Source organism: Helicoverpa armigera, chromosome 22 (assembly GCF_030705265.1).
Source record: "Helicoverpa armigera isolate CAAS_96S chromosome 22, ASM3070526v1, whole genome shotgun sequence".
NCBI lineage: Eukaryota > Metazoa > Arthropoda > Insecta > Lepidoptera > Noctuidae > Helicoverpa > Helicoverpa armigera.
This window is the reverse complement of record NC_087141.1, coordinates 1660763-1677165: the sequence shown is the minus strand read 5'-3', so window position 1 is coordinate 1677165 and position 16403 is coordinate 1660763. Positions and strand designations below refer to the sequence as shown.

The following is a 16403-nucleotide window of genomic DNA, read 5'->3' as shown; positions in this document are numbered from 1 at the left end:
GAAACTGTAGTATGTAGGTACCTATAACCCACCAAATTCTTAAGTATACTTTGCCTCGAATAAATTAGTGTCCAAAATATTGGGTATCAACATAATTTGCGGCCTACGCTCACTAAACCCACAATTACTTAAACCCATTAATTTCAAATAATTGCACAATTAGTGGTATTGGCTTATAGGTAATGAAATAAGTTGCATTCATTCTTCGATCGATTCAAAGAAAAGGTCCATGGAAATATTTGCTTGGGACTTCCCTAGAATCTGTTGACACAGAAAACCGAGCTTAAAAACTTGCTCAAGTATTATTTTGTTCTTGTATCTCAAGTGGTTTGTAAATTTCCTACAGTTCATAAAAGTAGGTACCTACTTAGTTAGTTCTCTTCTTGTAAGACCTTAAAAAGTACTTAAATAGTTTGTTTTGAATTGATAAATACATTGGGTGTCTTCTCGACAATGCTGCTATGAATAAACACAGTTTCCATTGTTAGGTAAAACGAAAGGTATTCAAACTTTTTTGAATAAACTCACTGGTTCTTCGATCCGAGTCTATGGTTCCTTAATTACAAACATGGATCGCGATCATATTACATACATTGTTCTAAAAATACTTACATCAAAAGGTTTCCCTCTTTTAATTAACACTGTTTGTACTCATAAAAGTATCATATAGAACGTATTTAATTAAAATTTTGGTTCATACGTTCGTATAAAACGACGTATATGTCCTTATAGACAAGAGAATTCGCTTGACTATGGTTTAAAGCTTTTTGCTGGCAGGACTAGCCACGCCTCTGGCTGCCAAATTACAGTCATTTGGCTACATTATCCTTTGGTTTATGTGGACTTGTTTCAAAGGATTTATTTTAAAGTTGCGTGTAAAGTATAGCAGGTATAATTTTTTATGGCCATGGAAGGATAAAAGTTTATTTTATAGACTCTATAGAAATGGGACTAAGTTTAATTATTATCCAAAACGTAGGTCTGTACTGGAATTTAATACAGAATATTTTGTGCGCCCGCAACACACACATAATACCTAAGATTGAGCTAGTTATTGATATTATAGTATTTATAGATCCTTAAGAGTTTTGAAATAGAAGTTTTCATCTGGAAGCCCAACTAAAATCTTAGTCCGTCAAACTTTTTAACACTGATACTGAGCAAGATATTTTACCACATCCGCTAATTAGCGAATCAAGTACCAATTACTGCCAACATAATGAGCTTGGAACAATAAAAACTGACTAGCAAATCAATCAATCATTCATAGACATACTCAGCCAATGATTACAAAACTATGAAGTTTTTATTATTATGTTTTTCCATATAGGTACATATTACGAACTCGTTTTGTTTTGTAGCATCATTTGCTACAACACATTATGTCATCGTATTGAAATATTATATCGGAAGACACGAGTTCTCACATACATATAATAATGTAGTTTAGTAATAAAAGTCATCCAGTTTTGTATTATTTGCATTTAATATATCATATTTATGATGTAAGTATTTAAGATGCGTTTCTTAGTAAAGGAATTATTATGCAGTCTGGTTTTATAGTGTTTTAACAGCTTGAAGTCAGGGTTTCGGGTCAGTTTTGTAGTTTTACAGAAATAACGGTGCAGTGGGGAATAATGTAAGTGGTAAGGGTAAACTAATAAACAAACTTTCCTAAGGTTACCTGAATCTTAGAATGCTTTTAGGATAACAATCCTCGTGTCTTAGTACTTTTATATAGTTTTAAAGGGGACGAAACAGTCGTTTAAAAAATCATACCCATTAGTAAAGGTATATAAAATAATACAAGTCTAATATCAATGTTAATTGAAATAATTAACTGAAATGCTTGTCACGCTATCTGATAGATACTTATCTTAACACAGCTGTGTAATTGAGATCAATTGACTAAAATAAGAACTCTAAGAGACCGATCGCAGTAAGAGCGCGCGCATACTACAAAACTTTTAGTCGGTCGACGTTCGTTGGTAGGAAAAAAATATTTTTTGTAGAAAATCGTGAATTCAATTAGTTTGTCTCATATAGAACAAATATCTGATTGTTGTTACGTGTGTATTTCCAATCTTCTTCATACTGATTTATGAGCCCAAATCAATTCTCGGCTGATTAAAAGATTGTAGTCTGCGACGCTCTCTAAGATGACGTAAGCGCATATAATGATCGCATGCGCATGAAAAAGGAAGATGCATTTAATTGTGCACAATTATTATTGGTATGAATGAGAGGAATGCTTGAATTGAGTTTTGTAAGCTTTATTCTTTTGATTTATTCTGAATAGGACCCTTTCTGCTGGTGGATGTAAACTCCAGTCGGAATTAAGTGGGTATAAAAAGTGCGTTTGGCTACTATACGCAGTGATTGTACCTCTAGAACTGCTAAAGACTTCGATCTTTGGTTTCCACTTTGATTCATTTTTTGATTTTGAAATTATTTCTGTCATATCTTTGTATAAGCAAAAATTTATTGTATATATTTTTTTGCTTCCTTATCGTTCATTTATTTAATAATAGGGACAGACGGGAGGTTCGGTTAAATTGTCCGAAATGAGTCACAAATTCACCATTACAACGATGGTTGGAACTAAGTACCGATCTTCATTTGTCGGACACGATTGATATTTTAAATTGGTTTGAATAATTTAAAACTATGTCTTGACCTATTTCATCGATTTAAATATTTAATTTTCAAGTCCAAGTCAACCATTGATGGAATCAAGTTTATCGTATCACGTTTTTTCTGTGAAATAATATAGCTTAATAATTAGTTATATTGATATGACAGGCATGGATGCAAAAAAATATCGTAACTAATGGAATTAATTATCATAATTTAGTTTTTTCCTCAACATGCCGAAGCAAAGTTGATGGAAAATTTAATCTTGAGGTAGGTCCATTTGTAGGATATTGTTTTTTTTTTACATACTGTTACTGGCATATATGACTCTTTATACTATACCTATTGTAGACTAGAAACCTTTTATTGCAATTCAGTGAGCTTTTAAATTTTGAGTATTAGTTAAGATAGAAGGGTATGGAAGAAGAAGACATGCTGCGCCGATTACAAATAAAATTGGGAAAAGGGCAGGAGGATGATGACGTGACCAGATTACTTCAGTAGTTGCCGATAAAACTGCCAATTATAGTTATTAGCCTTACTAGGTAAATAAATAAGGAACGTAGAAACAAATTAATGAGTTCTAAGATCTTACTCTGATTCTGTATGCAATTACACAGATGTACTAGTTTCCTGACCACCTGGCCGTAACAATTTGTCATACAATTAATATTCCGCTCTAAGATCTAATGAGCGACCTTCGTAATTATAACAACATACTTTGTGACTCATAAATAATTTAAATTAAATATTATTTAACAAGACTACGCACGATGTTCTAGATTTACGACCATTTTTAACTTCCTAAACACTAATTCACATTATTAAATATTTGTTTAAAATATAACCTTGTACGGCACGTTAAACTCTAGGTCCCGGCTGTCATTGAACATCCTTGGCAGTCATTACGGGTAGTCAGAATATTAACCCAGTAAGTCTGACACCAGTCTAACCAAGGGGTATTGGGTTGCCCGGGTAACTGGGTTGAGGGGGTCAGATAGGGCAGTTGGTCCTTGTAAAGCACTGGTACTCAGCTACATCCGGTTATACTGGAAGCCAACATAGTTTGGGAAAAGGCTCGAAGGATGAATAAAACTTGTGACATGTTTGCCCTACCTCCCTTTAAAGTATCAATTAAGTTAAAAGAAATTAACAGGAGTGATAGATTAATTAAAGGATCATATATAAAAGGACCAAGAATTGGTATGAAAGGACCAGATACGTTCCTTTTAAGATATATCTCTATTGAGCGCTGTAATTAGCTGGCTTTAATGTCATATTGATAAAAGTTATCTGAGTCTCAATCTTGTAGATTATTATCGAAATGGTAAGGTTGAAGCTTGGATGTTCTTGCTAATTTTCTAAACGTATTTGGTAAATTGTTTATACTCTTCTAAGAAATTATGAATCTGAGCCTTGTTAATGGCAATCAGGTGTATTCGCAAACTGAAGACTGAAAGTCGACCGACAGTTGATCCAATGGTTGGCAAAATGTTTTTTTAATGAAAATCTTTATTTCAAACAAAGTTTTCAGTCAGTCCGATAGCGGCTACATACTAAGACTTCGTTTTACTTTCTAATGCACCTACCATGTTTTTCTCTGCATCACCCTAAGGTTGACTGGAAAGAATGCCTATGGCATTAAGTCCGCCTATGTAATATTTTTGTTGCATAAAGCTTAAATAAATAAATAAATAAATAAATAAGGCTAAGGCTAACTACCATTCCTCATCATACTGATTTATGAACCCAAACAAACTATCGACTAACTACAAGTTTGAAGTGTGCTCCACTCTTACTCAACTCCATAACTTAGACAATTTTTTTATTACAAATTGGTGATGGTGATCATTATCAAGAGTTTTGTAGTAGTTTTTTTACTTGCCCCGATAGTGTAATGTACTTACATAATATTTAATAAATAAAAGAGCCACTTACATTTCACTAGAGTTAACCTTCTCGCAGACAACGGGCAGGTCAACTAGATGGACGTCAGTCAGGTTCAGCATGCACGATTTGTCTCCGTAATGAAGATCATCTGCCGTCACTTTCGATGTTGTACCTGAGGAGCAAAGGATATGTTGTATGTTTAAATCATCTAATAAAATTTTTGGTTATCGAAACCCTATTTATAAAAAAGTAGATAGATCGGCAATCGAGTGATTTTAGAAAAGGCAAAAATGAAATACATCAGCTGCGTGACTTTTTCATGTGTAAGTAAATATGTGCAGTTTTCTTTAACTATTTTGTTTTCTGCTGTCGATCATAAAACATTAAAATATTGCGGGTTATTTGTTGTTTAATATTCGTGGGCCGCTACAAGCCTCTAGAGTGTCCGTTTTTGGATTATTATCACATATACTCGTATCTGTCACGTATTTCCAATTTATTAGACGGTAGTGGGATTCCAAATCTATGGGTAGTTCAAATATTTCAAAATTCGAACCATCTGTCGATGTTAACTGCATATCACGCAATCATCAAATGATGCGACCGTGGATCTTAAACGCGTAATATTTTTATATTACGAATTAACATAAATTAATACATAATTATATGTATCTTCTAAAACTAAATATATTATGATATGGTCGAATCGTGATCATAACTTTAATATTCCAGTTTATACGAGTACATAGAGTATCTTCCCACGTTACAATTTAGTTATAAACGTGCATAAATAAAGCTAATGGGTTTTATTGTCATCATTGAGATTGTTTATTACTATTGATTTACATGTTGTATTCCGTATAATCATGTGCGTTCCGATAATCGTTTATTGAGAAACATCATTCACATTTACTTGCAACAGCTAGCATGATTTTTTTTAGGGATGACAGATAGTCGTCTATTTATTCATTTTCCTTTTCCCAACAAGATTGCGCTCGTGTCTAGTAACCAAATGCGGATAAACATACATATTTTACACTGATCGACTTCAGGCAGCCTGACCTAAATGTAAGTAATATTGGAAAGAGATCCATAGATTTTTAAATTAGTTTAGGAAGTCGGTACACAGTTAATCGTAGTGCTACATTATTTTCCTTAGGATTAAAAATGTGTGTGTCTTCAAAAATATCTTTCATTATTCATTTATGTTTTAACAACGCATCAATATGCGACAAATATTATACCTATTAACAACTTCTAAATCAAAATGTCCTACTTCCTCTTCAACATAAAGTTGATCGAGTTCTGTAAAAAATCAGAACCATTATATAATAAACTATACGTATCTGTACATATAGTACATACTATTTTATATCACAATATGGTTATTGGCAGATCAATTGTATCATTAATTAAGCAATGAAGAATGATATCGCTCGCTGTTCGGACGCGCGAGTGAGCGTTCCAGTCCAGTTGTGCAATATTGAATTGAGAAATCAATGGCTTTGTAATACGAGAAAAGTTGATATGTTAATTTATCTAAATAAAGAGGATTTGTTTATTTGATTTGATGTCTGCTTGCATGCTAAAGGCTCCAAAGTTACTTAGCTGATTTGTAAAATCATTGATTGTTGGGAAGGTACACTATCCCCATCTGACATATGCGACATAGCCAGATACTTGAATGTTTATTTGTTTGATATTTAAAAACGTGAGCAGTTTTGGAATTGAATCATTTATGTGTTTAAAAAACAATTTGATTCAAATACGCTGCACGCAACAGAAGACTTACTCCATATTTTTTACTATCTATCGTTTCAAAAAGTGAAAAGAAAATCTGTCCGTTTGCATAAATCTTCTGCCTCTTTCGTTCATATACAAAAATGAGGTTTTGTTTAGCAAGAAGAATTATGTCTGGACTGGACTCTTTCGTATTAAATATTGCAGAGGCAAAATAACAGGTGCTCTTTCTCACGATTTAAGAGAGCACGAAACAGCTGTAATATATGGCAGGGTTTCGGACTTTTGTGGTACAAAATAAAAAGCAGAAAATTATATCTGGTTACTTAGTATAACTGAATTTATTTTTTTACCAATTTTTTTTATCGAACCCTATTATTTCAGCCTATTTATGGAGATACTTTCTTAGTTCCAGGATATCTTGGACACCAATAACTGAATAATGGTGAAGGGAAACATTTTAAGGATCTTGGAAGTTACTGTCTGGCCAATGAAGCAAGACTGGTGATCCTTCTCTATATGAGAAGAGGCCTTTGAGACAATAACCTAGCTTTCATACGATACGAGCAACTGTAGGATGTTGCATCAATAAAAATACCGAGTACTTACCTAAAACATTTACACAACTTCCCACTTGCTTAAATTCTTATTCCATGTGAACTACGCCGTAGGTTTTGTCAATGACACTGACTTTGAACGGCCTCGATAATGACTTGTCATACAGATAATTAAACTATATTGATCAATTCGCAACGCGATTTTTTGTACATATCGACAATTAAGCATATCGATTAAATTCTTATTTTTAGTAGGTAAGCCTTATGTTTTTTTTTGCTGAGGCAACTATTGCATAATGTTTGTATTTCAGTTGAAATATTTTGATTGGAGTGATTAAACTTTATTTAAGTGTTTGATGCCTTAAAAGGTCTTGTAAGATTATGTTATTCATTTTGATGATGTTACCTTTTTACTAGGACAATTAAAAGTGCGATTTTTTATACGAATATTATTCAAAGGTCTCCTCCAAGTCATGATAGCTTGGTACTTCTATGATTGAAACAAGTGATTCTCAATAAAACACAGCCCTTCATGGCAGTCGGATAAAAATGCATAATTATAAATAAATTGATATTGTGTTTATTTGTGTTTGTGTGTGTAACTAATAGCCAGGAATTTCATATTTAGCAGGTTTTCTCGGCTAATATTAAAAGGTTCTCTTGAAAAACTCACAATTCTACATGCTTAGGTACTCATTTGAATGATCGTCCTAAATACAAACAAACTTGTACTCCGCACTGACATTTAACAAGTGACAGTCTGAAGGCTAGGTCAGTGGGACACTCACATCAGGTCCAATACAAAGTATTTATAACTGTTCATGAATAAGTAAAGGGACGTCTGTAGTACTTTCAAGTTTAAAACAAAACACAAACAATAACTTGATGAAGATAAAACAATTTCAATAAGATTGTGGAAAGTTCTGGAATGCTGAAATCAACATATGAAGTCACGTATTTGACTCGCTTGGTATAATTAGGCCCTTGAGAGAAAGTACGAAAATCATGTCATGGAATGCACTCTCTTTTATTACGAAGCCAAAAAGATTACCTACATAATCAGAATCATGATTGCTAACCCTTTCTTTGGTTATATTCCAAGGACGTAGCTCAGGTAATGCAATTTGAGAACCCCAGCTCAGCCAAACGGGTTTTGAGTGGGAACCAAGGCTACATAAACTGTAGGAGTGGAATCCAGAAAGATTGAATGACGTCTTGTGAAACACTGCAGGCAGTAAATTATCGATAAGACTCCTCGAAATTATGATCGCCTAATACCAGTGGACTAAAAAGGACTCATGAAAAGGATAATTATGGCATAGATTCACTAACAGCCAGTTTCTTCATCAAAAGTTAAAGCCAAAGTAAAAGTCAAAGTAATGTCTAAAGTAAAAGTAACGGTCAAATTCAATTTTTCTATGTTTTGCTGTCACTTTAGCCTTGAAAAAACGTATTTGACCGTTACTTTTACTTTAGACATTACTTTAACTTTAACTTTTGATGAAGAAACTGGCCGTAACAAGATCTTGACCTACGATAATAAAGAGAATCTTGAGACCGTCCGTCGCCATTAAATACAGCTGATTATAAACATTTCTAAGAATCAATCATCGTTAACACTCTTCGAAGTCATGATAGCCTAGTACTTTTATGAATGAAAGAAGTGATTCTAGTTCCCACGATCGTTATGGCATAGTAATTTTTGTCATTCGATTCAATCAATTGTATTGTTATTATGAAATATGGCCGTGCCCATTGTTTTATTATCGAATTTATTAATTGAAAAACTAATAGGATTTTCCAGGCTTTTCATGGTCGAAGTTATAATTTTTTTTAGAGAGACATCATGAAAGTGTTATATGGAAATATATGAAAAAAGTGTCAGAAGCAAGAGTCACACGACTCATGGAGTCAGCGTCTGCCGCTTCGGAACTGATTACAGGAGTCGAGGATCTACCTGCCTCCAATTTAAATCAGAAAATGGTTGACGCAGTTGCAGCCATACAACGGGTTGGCTCAGTCTCCAAGGGCCTCAACGGTGTGTGCAAGAAGGCACTCAAAGAGGCTGCGGCCTCGATACTGGAAAGCGCCGAGGTCCTGTTGTCTCGCACCACCACAGAAGAAACAGCACTGCTGCGCAAGCAGAATGCGAAATTGGCAGCGCAGATGGACCAGCTGCGCAAGGAACATGAGGAGCTCAAAGCGGAGATGGTGTCCTTCCGCCGCGAGCACCTCAGACGGGAGGTAGGCTTACCAGAGCTGCAGCCGCAATCACAATCGCTACCACATGAGACGACGTTGACCCGCATCGTGCAGCGAGAGATGGCTGGTCTCAATGCACGGTTCTCGGTATTGGAAGGCAGGATATTACGTCCTCCCCTTGCTGCTGACCAACACACGCTAACAGCTCCAGTATCTGCGTACGCGGAAAAAGCCGCAGCGCCCCGTGCCGGTAAACAGGCACAGGCAGCTGCTGCAAACCCTGGTGGACCTTCCTATACATCAAAAGGAAAACCAAAGAAGACTAAACAGTCGGGTGTTGCGGGTGCCTCAAAAGTACCGCCAAAGCAAGCCATTCACCCGGCGAGCAGCTCGCAAAAGGATTCGGGCTCGCAAAAGGATGCGGAATGGACGGTGGTGGGACCCAAAGGCGGCAAAAAGAAAGAGCGCAAAGGTGCCGCCAAAAAGAAGGCTGCAAGGCCTCGTGCTCCCCGTTCCACGGCTGTGGTCATTACTCTCCAGCCTGGAGCGGCAGAGCGGGGTTTAACTTATGCCGAAGTCCTCACGAAAGCAAAAGAAAACATCTCGCTTAGTGACCTCGGCATCTCGGGCATTCGGTGTAAAACAACGGTCACCGGTGCTCGAAAATTGGAAATCTCGGGGGCCACCAGTGGCCCCAGAGCTGACGCCCTAGCTGAGAAACTAAGGGCGTCACTAGGCACAGATATTATTAAAGTGTCCAGGCCCACCAAGTGCGCAGATCTGCGCATTTTGGGCCTGGATGACTCAGTTACCCTGGACGAAGTCGCCACTGCGATAGCAAAGGCTGGAAACTGCCCACCGGATCAGATAAAAGCGGGCATGATACGAAGAGGCCCATCCGGTCTCGGGAAGGTCGTAGTCAGATGTCCTGTTGCTGTGGCAAACAGAATCAATAATGGAAGGCGACTACTTGTTGGATGGACATCGGCGCAGGTGTCACTCCTGGCACCTAAGCCCTTCCGTTGCTACCGATGTCTGGAAGAAGGACACGTGAGTGTCCAATGTACCTCGGAGGTTGATCGCAGCCAACTGTGCTTCCGCTGCGGTCAGCCTGAACACAAAGCGGCCTCCTGCATTGCTAATCCGCACTGCGTACTCTGCGCGGCATCCGGAAAACCAGCCGACCATCAGACTGGAGCTAAGCGGTGTGCGAGGCCCAAATCAAGGAAAGGAGGAACTACAACACAGCCGGTTCATCCACCGGCTGTGCAGGTAGATCCATCGGCTACTGAGGAGGACACAACTGCCATGGATACATAATAATGGCCAGTCACAGTTTTCTCCAAGCAAATATCAACCACTGCGCCAGGGCTCAGGATCTATTGCTCCAGAGCATGGCGGAGTGGATGATCGACGTCACAGTCGTCTCCGAGCCGTATTATGTGCCACCCAGGGATGACTGGGTGTGTGACTGCAATGGTTCGGTGGCGCTCATAACAAGAGTAGCAGTGGACACCCCGCCCTTTGAAGACGTTACCCGTGGGCGGGGCTATGTCACAGCAGTGTGGGGCGAATTATTGATTGCAGGGGTCTACTTTGCCCCCAGTCTCTCTCTCGCCGACCTCGAGGTGATTATGTTAGAGTTGGGCACGATTGTAAGCCGTAGCCATCCTCGCCCCGCTCTCGTTTTTGGGGACTTCAATGCAAAGTCTACCGCATGGGGCTCCCCGACTACTAATGTGCGGGGCGAGTTAGTGGAGGAGTGGGCGGTCGAACAAGGCCTACTACTCCTGAACCGGGGCTGCGTGCAGACGTGCGTGCGACAGTTAGGTGGGTCAATAGTGGACCTTACTTTCGCAAGTCCTGTGCTCGCATGCCGTGTCCAGGGCTGGCACGTATTGGAGGGGGTGGAGACGCTGTCGGACCATAGGTACATTCGTTTCAGTATGTCCACTCATACCTCGAACGGGCTGGTTCAAGCGGACCCGGTAGGCGTTGGAGAGGGCCCGCGCTGGGCACTTAAACGTATGGACCGAGACGCTCTCGTGGAAGCCGCTATCGTACAGGCCTGGCTGGATCACCCGGACAGGCCTGCTAACATCGAAGAGGAAGCGGAGTGGCTTAAGGAGAGTATGTCGCAAATTTGCGATAGTGCCATGCCCCGAGTTCAGCCGATACCACCCAGACGCCAGGTGTACTGGTGGTCACAGGAGATCGCACAGCTGCGCATCACGTGCGTGGAAGTGAGACGCCAGTATGCCAGGTACCGAAGAAGACGCCGTCGCCCCTTTACAGCGACGGCCGAAGAAGCGGAACTCTACGAGGCCTACAGGGAGGCAAAGAGCGCTCTCCAGCTGGCCATCGGGAAGGCCAAAGCAGAGGCCCAAAGGGAACTGCTGGCGACACTAGACCGCGACCCGTGGGGTCGCCCCTACCGTATGGTAAGGGGTAAGTTGCGCCAGTGGGCTCCCCCTCTGTCCCAGACTCTGCAGCCACAACTTTTGGAGGAGGTGGTTGGCGCTCTTTTCCCCCTAAGGCCAGAGCACAACCCACCGGCTATGGTTCCGCCTTGGATAATGCGCAACGCAGAGATCGACGACGACAACGTCCCTGAGGTTACCCGGGTAGAGATGAGAGTGGCGGTCGCTCGCATCAAAAACACCGCCCCAGGGCCCGACGGCATTCCAGGCCGAGTATGGGCTCTGGCCATAAAGGCTCTTGGGCCCCGACTTGCAGGACTCTTGAGCGCATGTCTGGAGCAGGGTCAGTTTCCCCGCCTGTGGAAGATCGGAAAGCTGATCCTGCTCAGGAAGGAGGGACGCCCCGCAGACTCACCATCTGCCTACAGGCCCATTGTGTTGCTGAATGAGGTGGGCAAAATCTTTGAGCGAATCATTGCCGACCGCCTTATTCAGCACATGACCGGAGAGGGGCCGGATCTGGCGGAGAACCAGTATGGTTTCCGAAAGGGGCGTTCAACGGTTGACGCTATCATGCGCGTGAGGGTCCTGGCGGAGGAAGCAGTCGCCCGGGGCGAGGTGGTCTTGGCGGTGTCGCTCGACATCGCCAACGCGTTTAACACCCTGCCCTGGAATACCATCATAGAGGCGCTCCGGTATCATGGAGTGCCAGGGTACCTCCTTCGCATCATCGGGGCCTATTTATCGGATAGAGCTGTCATATACCCAGGTCGAGAAGGTTGGGGGCGGCGAGAGATGACGTGCGGTGTTCCTCAGGGGTCGGTTCTTGGCCCTCTCCTGTGGAACATTGGTTACGATTGGGTCCTGCGCGGTGCGCTTCTCCACGGCGTCAGCGTGACATGCTACGCTGACGACACGCTAGTTACAGCACGTGGGAAGACGTACCGGCAGGCGGCCATTCGGGCCACAGCCAGTGTTGCGCAGGTCGTGGGTAGGATCCGGCGTCTTGGCCTCGAGGTGGCCTTGCACAAGTCTGAGGCCCTCTGCTTCCATGGGCCGAGGAAGAAGCCACCTCCGGGGTCCAACATCGTGGTAGGAGGGGTCACCATCACTGTAGAGTCGACGATGAAATACCTCGGACTCGTTCTCGACAGTCGATGGGACTTCGGGGCGCACTTCCAGCGGCTAGCTCCTCGGTTGTTGGCCGCGGCCTCGGCGCTCTCCCGCTTGCTGCCCAACCTAAGGGGGCCCAACTCCTCCTGCCGGAGGCTCTATATGGGGGTCGTGCGGGCGATGGCGCTGTACGCCGCGCCAGTGTGGGCGAACACCCTGACGGCCCGCAACCTTGCAGTGCTAAGAAGACCTCAGCGAGCGATGGCCATCAGAGCCATAAGGGGATACCGCACGATCTCCTTCGAAGCGGCTTGCCTCCTAGCCGGATCCCCACCATGGGACCTGGACGGGAAAGCCCTCGCGTCACTCTATACATGGCGCGAGGAAGCGGTGGGGCGGGGTGAGCGCCTCGCGCCTCGGCAAGTTGAGGCGCGCAGGGCAGAGCTCCGGCAAGAGGTAATTGCGGAATGGGAGCAGCGACTTGCGCAACCCACGGCAGGGCACGCCACTATCGCAGCGGTAAGGCCCATCCTAAAGGAGTGGCTGGAGAGACGCCACGGCGCCCTCAGCTTCCGGCTGACGCAGGTTCTTACCGGACACGGGTGTTTCGGAAAGTTCCTGTGTCGCATAGGCCGGGAGCCTACGCCCGAATGCCACCACTGTGGCATCTGCAGCGAAGACTCCTCGCTGCACACGTTGGTGGAGTGCCCAGCATGGGCAACGCAGCGCCGTGACCTGGCAGCAGCAGTAGATGCTGCGGGTAGTCTTTCGCTGCCGGCTGTCGTGTCCTGCATGGTCGGCAGCGAAGAAGGGTGGAACGCCGTCGCCTCCTTTTGCGAGGATGTGATGGTCGCAAAGGAGACGGCGGAAAGGGAGAACTAGTACCACTCTCCCCGCCCGCAGTAGACGTAGTGGGCGTCGCAGGGTGGCCGATCTCCGGCCACCATAGGGCGCGGCCTGCGGGCGACAGACTAGGGGCGTCTGTCGTCCGAACAGAAACAGGCCTCGAGACGGTGGCGTAGTGTTGCGCGCGCCTCTCCTAGTTGAGTTCACTGTGGCCGCTGGCTGATGGCCACTTACGGTGACGGGGCCCGCCTTCAAACATCTGGCGGGCCAATACCTGTCGGGGGTGCGGAAGAATGCTTAGGCGATACCCGTGCCCTCGACACAAGGTAATTGGTGGCAACACTGGGTGGGTTTTTAGCCGGTAAGAGTCCGGCACACCCCCTCCACCGACCCCAGGTGGAGGGTAGTCCATGAGGATTTTCCCCCTGTTAAAAAAAAAAAAATATAACTAGGTATTTCTGAAGTCTACGACTATAATAATAACATGATCATGAAAGTCAGACTGCTAATCCGAGCAAGGGGTATCGTGTTACCCAGTAGGTAACTGGGCTATGAAGGTCAGACAAGCAATTTACTCTTACTAAAATCCATCTTAAATCATGATACAATTTTGATGAAACTCCGTAGTAATAATCGGAACAACCGGGTCTTTCTACGAGTTCATTCGAACCGCGAGTAAAATTATGAGAAACATAGGTAGGTACCTCTAATAATAAAAATAGAACTTGCTATTCTTTGTTCCATAACACGACCAATATCATATGAATACCAGTGTTCCCTCTATTTCTAACTATAGAAGGCAATTCAACCGGATCAAAAGGTATCGCTATCGAGTCCCGGGGGAAATAAAATATGTATTCATACATCCCTCATTTGTATGGCTTTGTTTTCCATACAAAAATGTGTAAGAGTTATTTATTTCCTACATATTTTATTTAGGTAACTATTTTTTTTGTAATAAAGTGTAAGAGTTATTTTATTTTTTTAATATAGTTTTATTTTATTTTTTGTATGAAAATCGTGTGATGTGAATGATACCAGGCGGTCATGACTTCGAAGAGAGGTTTTCACTCAGTATAATAATCAGCTTCAACGAATGGCGAACGTGATTATCTATAGAACAAGGACCGTCTTAATTTATGAGGTTTCTTGGAAAACTATCATCATCGTTTGGCTAGCCGTTTCCCAAGTGTATTGGGTTCGATTCCCGGTTCGGTCGACATTTGTGTGATGAGCATGCTTGTTGGCCGTGGTCTGGGTGTTACAATAAGTATTTATAAATATGTATATATGTAGCTATATGTAGTTTATCCGTTGTGTTAGCACCCATAACACAAGTTAATAAATAACTTACCATGGGGCTAACCGACCGTGTGTGCAAAAAGGTGTCCCAACATTATTATTTCAAAAAGTTTTAGATGGCGTTTCTTCAAATGGGTAAGTAATTTTTAACCCCACAACGAAGTTCTCAGTTTGACCTGAACAGCTTTTGATAAGGTTTTTTCTTAGTATTTGTCAGACTTTAGAGAAGAGTTTTTAGGAAGTGAGTTATAGACTTACCAATAAGATAATGTCCGAGTTCTCCTAAGATGTAGCCGATCGACACCAGCCCCAGCACATACCACTTGTAAAAGCCTTGCAGCTTCGTCCAAATGCCTCCGTGAAACATTTTTGATTATTCTGTGAACAAAACAAATAATACTTTAGTAAATTTTATAAACAACAACATCTTCAGTTACGTATATTATCCTAAAGTTACATGAAAATCCGTTGAGTACAATTTTCGCAAAAGAGCAACAAGTATCCATCTACTTATCTATGTAAACTTGTGAGTGACTTTTGAGTTGCAATTGTGTTAACTGAAAGAATTCGCGATGTAGTTACTAAGAGATCTTTTCATCATAAAGTACTTAATTTTTTATCTGATACAGATTACATCGGCTAAATCTGCAGCTGATTTCGCTTTTACTTTATGACGTTGGATTAACTAAATCTTATATAAAGACTGTAAATTCAACTTTACATTTCTGTAATGCAATTCCGAGAAATAAAGGTCACTTTCACAGAAGGTCTTTGTATCGTCCTACTGCTAGGCACAGGCTTCCTCTCACACGGAGAAGGATAGAGCGTTAATTACCACGCTTGCTCAATGCGGGTTGGTGATTTCAGACTTTATAGTCCAGGTTTCTTCGGGATGTTTTCCTTCAACTTTAAACAGTCATTGGTTTCCAAAATAAATCTACTTAGAAACTACATACAAGCTCACTCAAGAGTTAAGGCAAAAATTATTTTACAGGCAAAGTTTCCAACACCATATCAAACTAGTAACAAGCAAAATACTCAATACTTCCTTTACTAAATAAACCTTTAGCTCCACGCCCAAAACATCACACATATCGTTAATTACTTTAACAACCGGATGAAATCAATAACATACAAGCAAGTGTAGCGATTTTAATGATCACCATGTGTAAGTGGCCTCAAATTATAATAATTAGACCATATAGGTGTAAGTGTATCACGTTCGTGACATAGTTTGAACTCATTTTGAAAGAAAAACTTCAATACGCCCTGCAGATTGTAACTGTTAGGTAGTACGCGTAAGTTCTTGTACATAAAGCAATGGTTATAAGAAGAGCGAGTAGCGGACTAAGGTGCTGAAGAGGACAATAGAAGTACACGCTGGTATTGTGATCCATTTTAGTATTCATGTAAAGAAATTAAAACTTCTTTAAGCTATGTCTGTGGGTTACCTACATTATCTTTAGATGGCGGTACTGTGGATAAAGCAGACGGGTGGTTTGGAAATATGGCGAGACTAAGTAAACGTAACGTAAATAATTTAAAGTAAGTAATATAATAGGAAGAGGAATCGGCAGTGAACAATAAACTTTTAATGTCGTTTCTATGTTTTTCAAGTAATTTGTAATTTCTATTGTTATAGTGCTTAAAAAAGTGATAATTTATGTTAAAATAAAACTATGTTTTTCAGACACATTCG

At 41.5% G+C, this 16403-nt stretch overlaps 1 protein-coding gene across 1 annotated transcript in view; it reads right to left on the bottom strand.

The window, feature by feature from the left end:
• The window catches only part of LOC110371708 (probable galactarate/D-glucarate transporter GudP), a 65405-nt gene that overhangs the window by 21782 nt on the left and 27220 nt on the right, over nucleotides 1–16403 (bottom strand). The window contains exons 2-3 of the mRNA XM_064040376.1: nucleotides 14963–15082; nucleotides 4573–4696 (exon numbers count right to left, since the gene is read on the bottom strand). Coding sequence (XP_063896446.1) covers nucleotides 4573–4696; nucleotides 14963–15071 — 233 coding nt within the window. The 5' untranslated portion in view covers nucleotides 15072–15082. The remainder of the gene's footprint in view (nucleotides 1–4572; nucleotides 4697–14962; nucleotides 15083–16403) is intronic.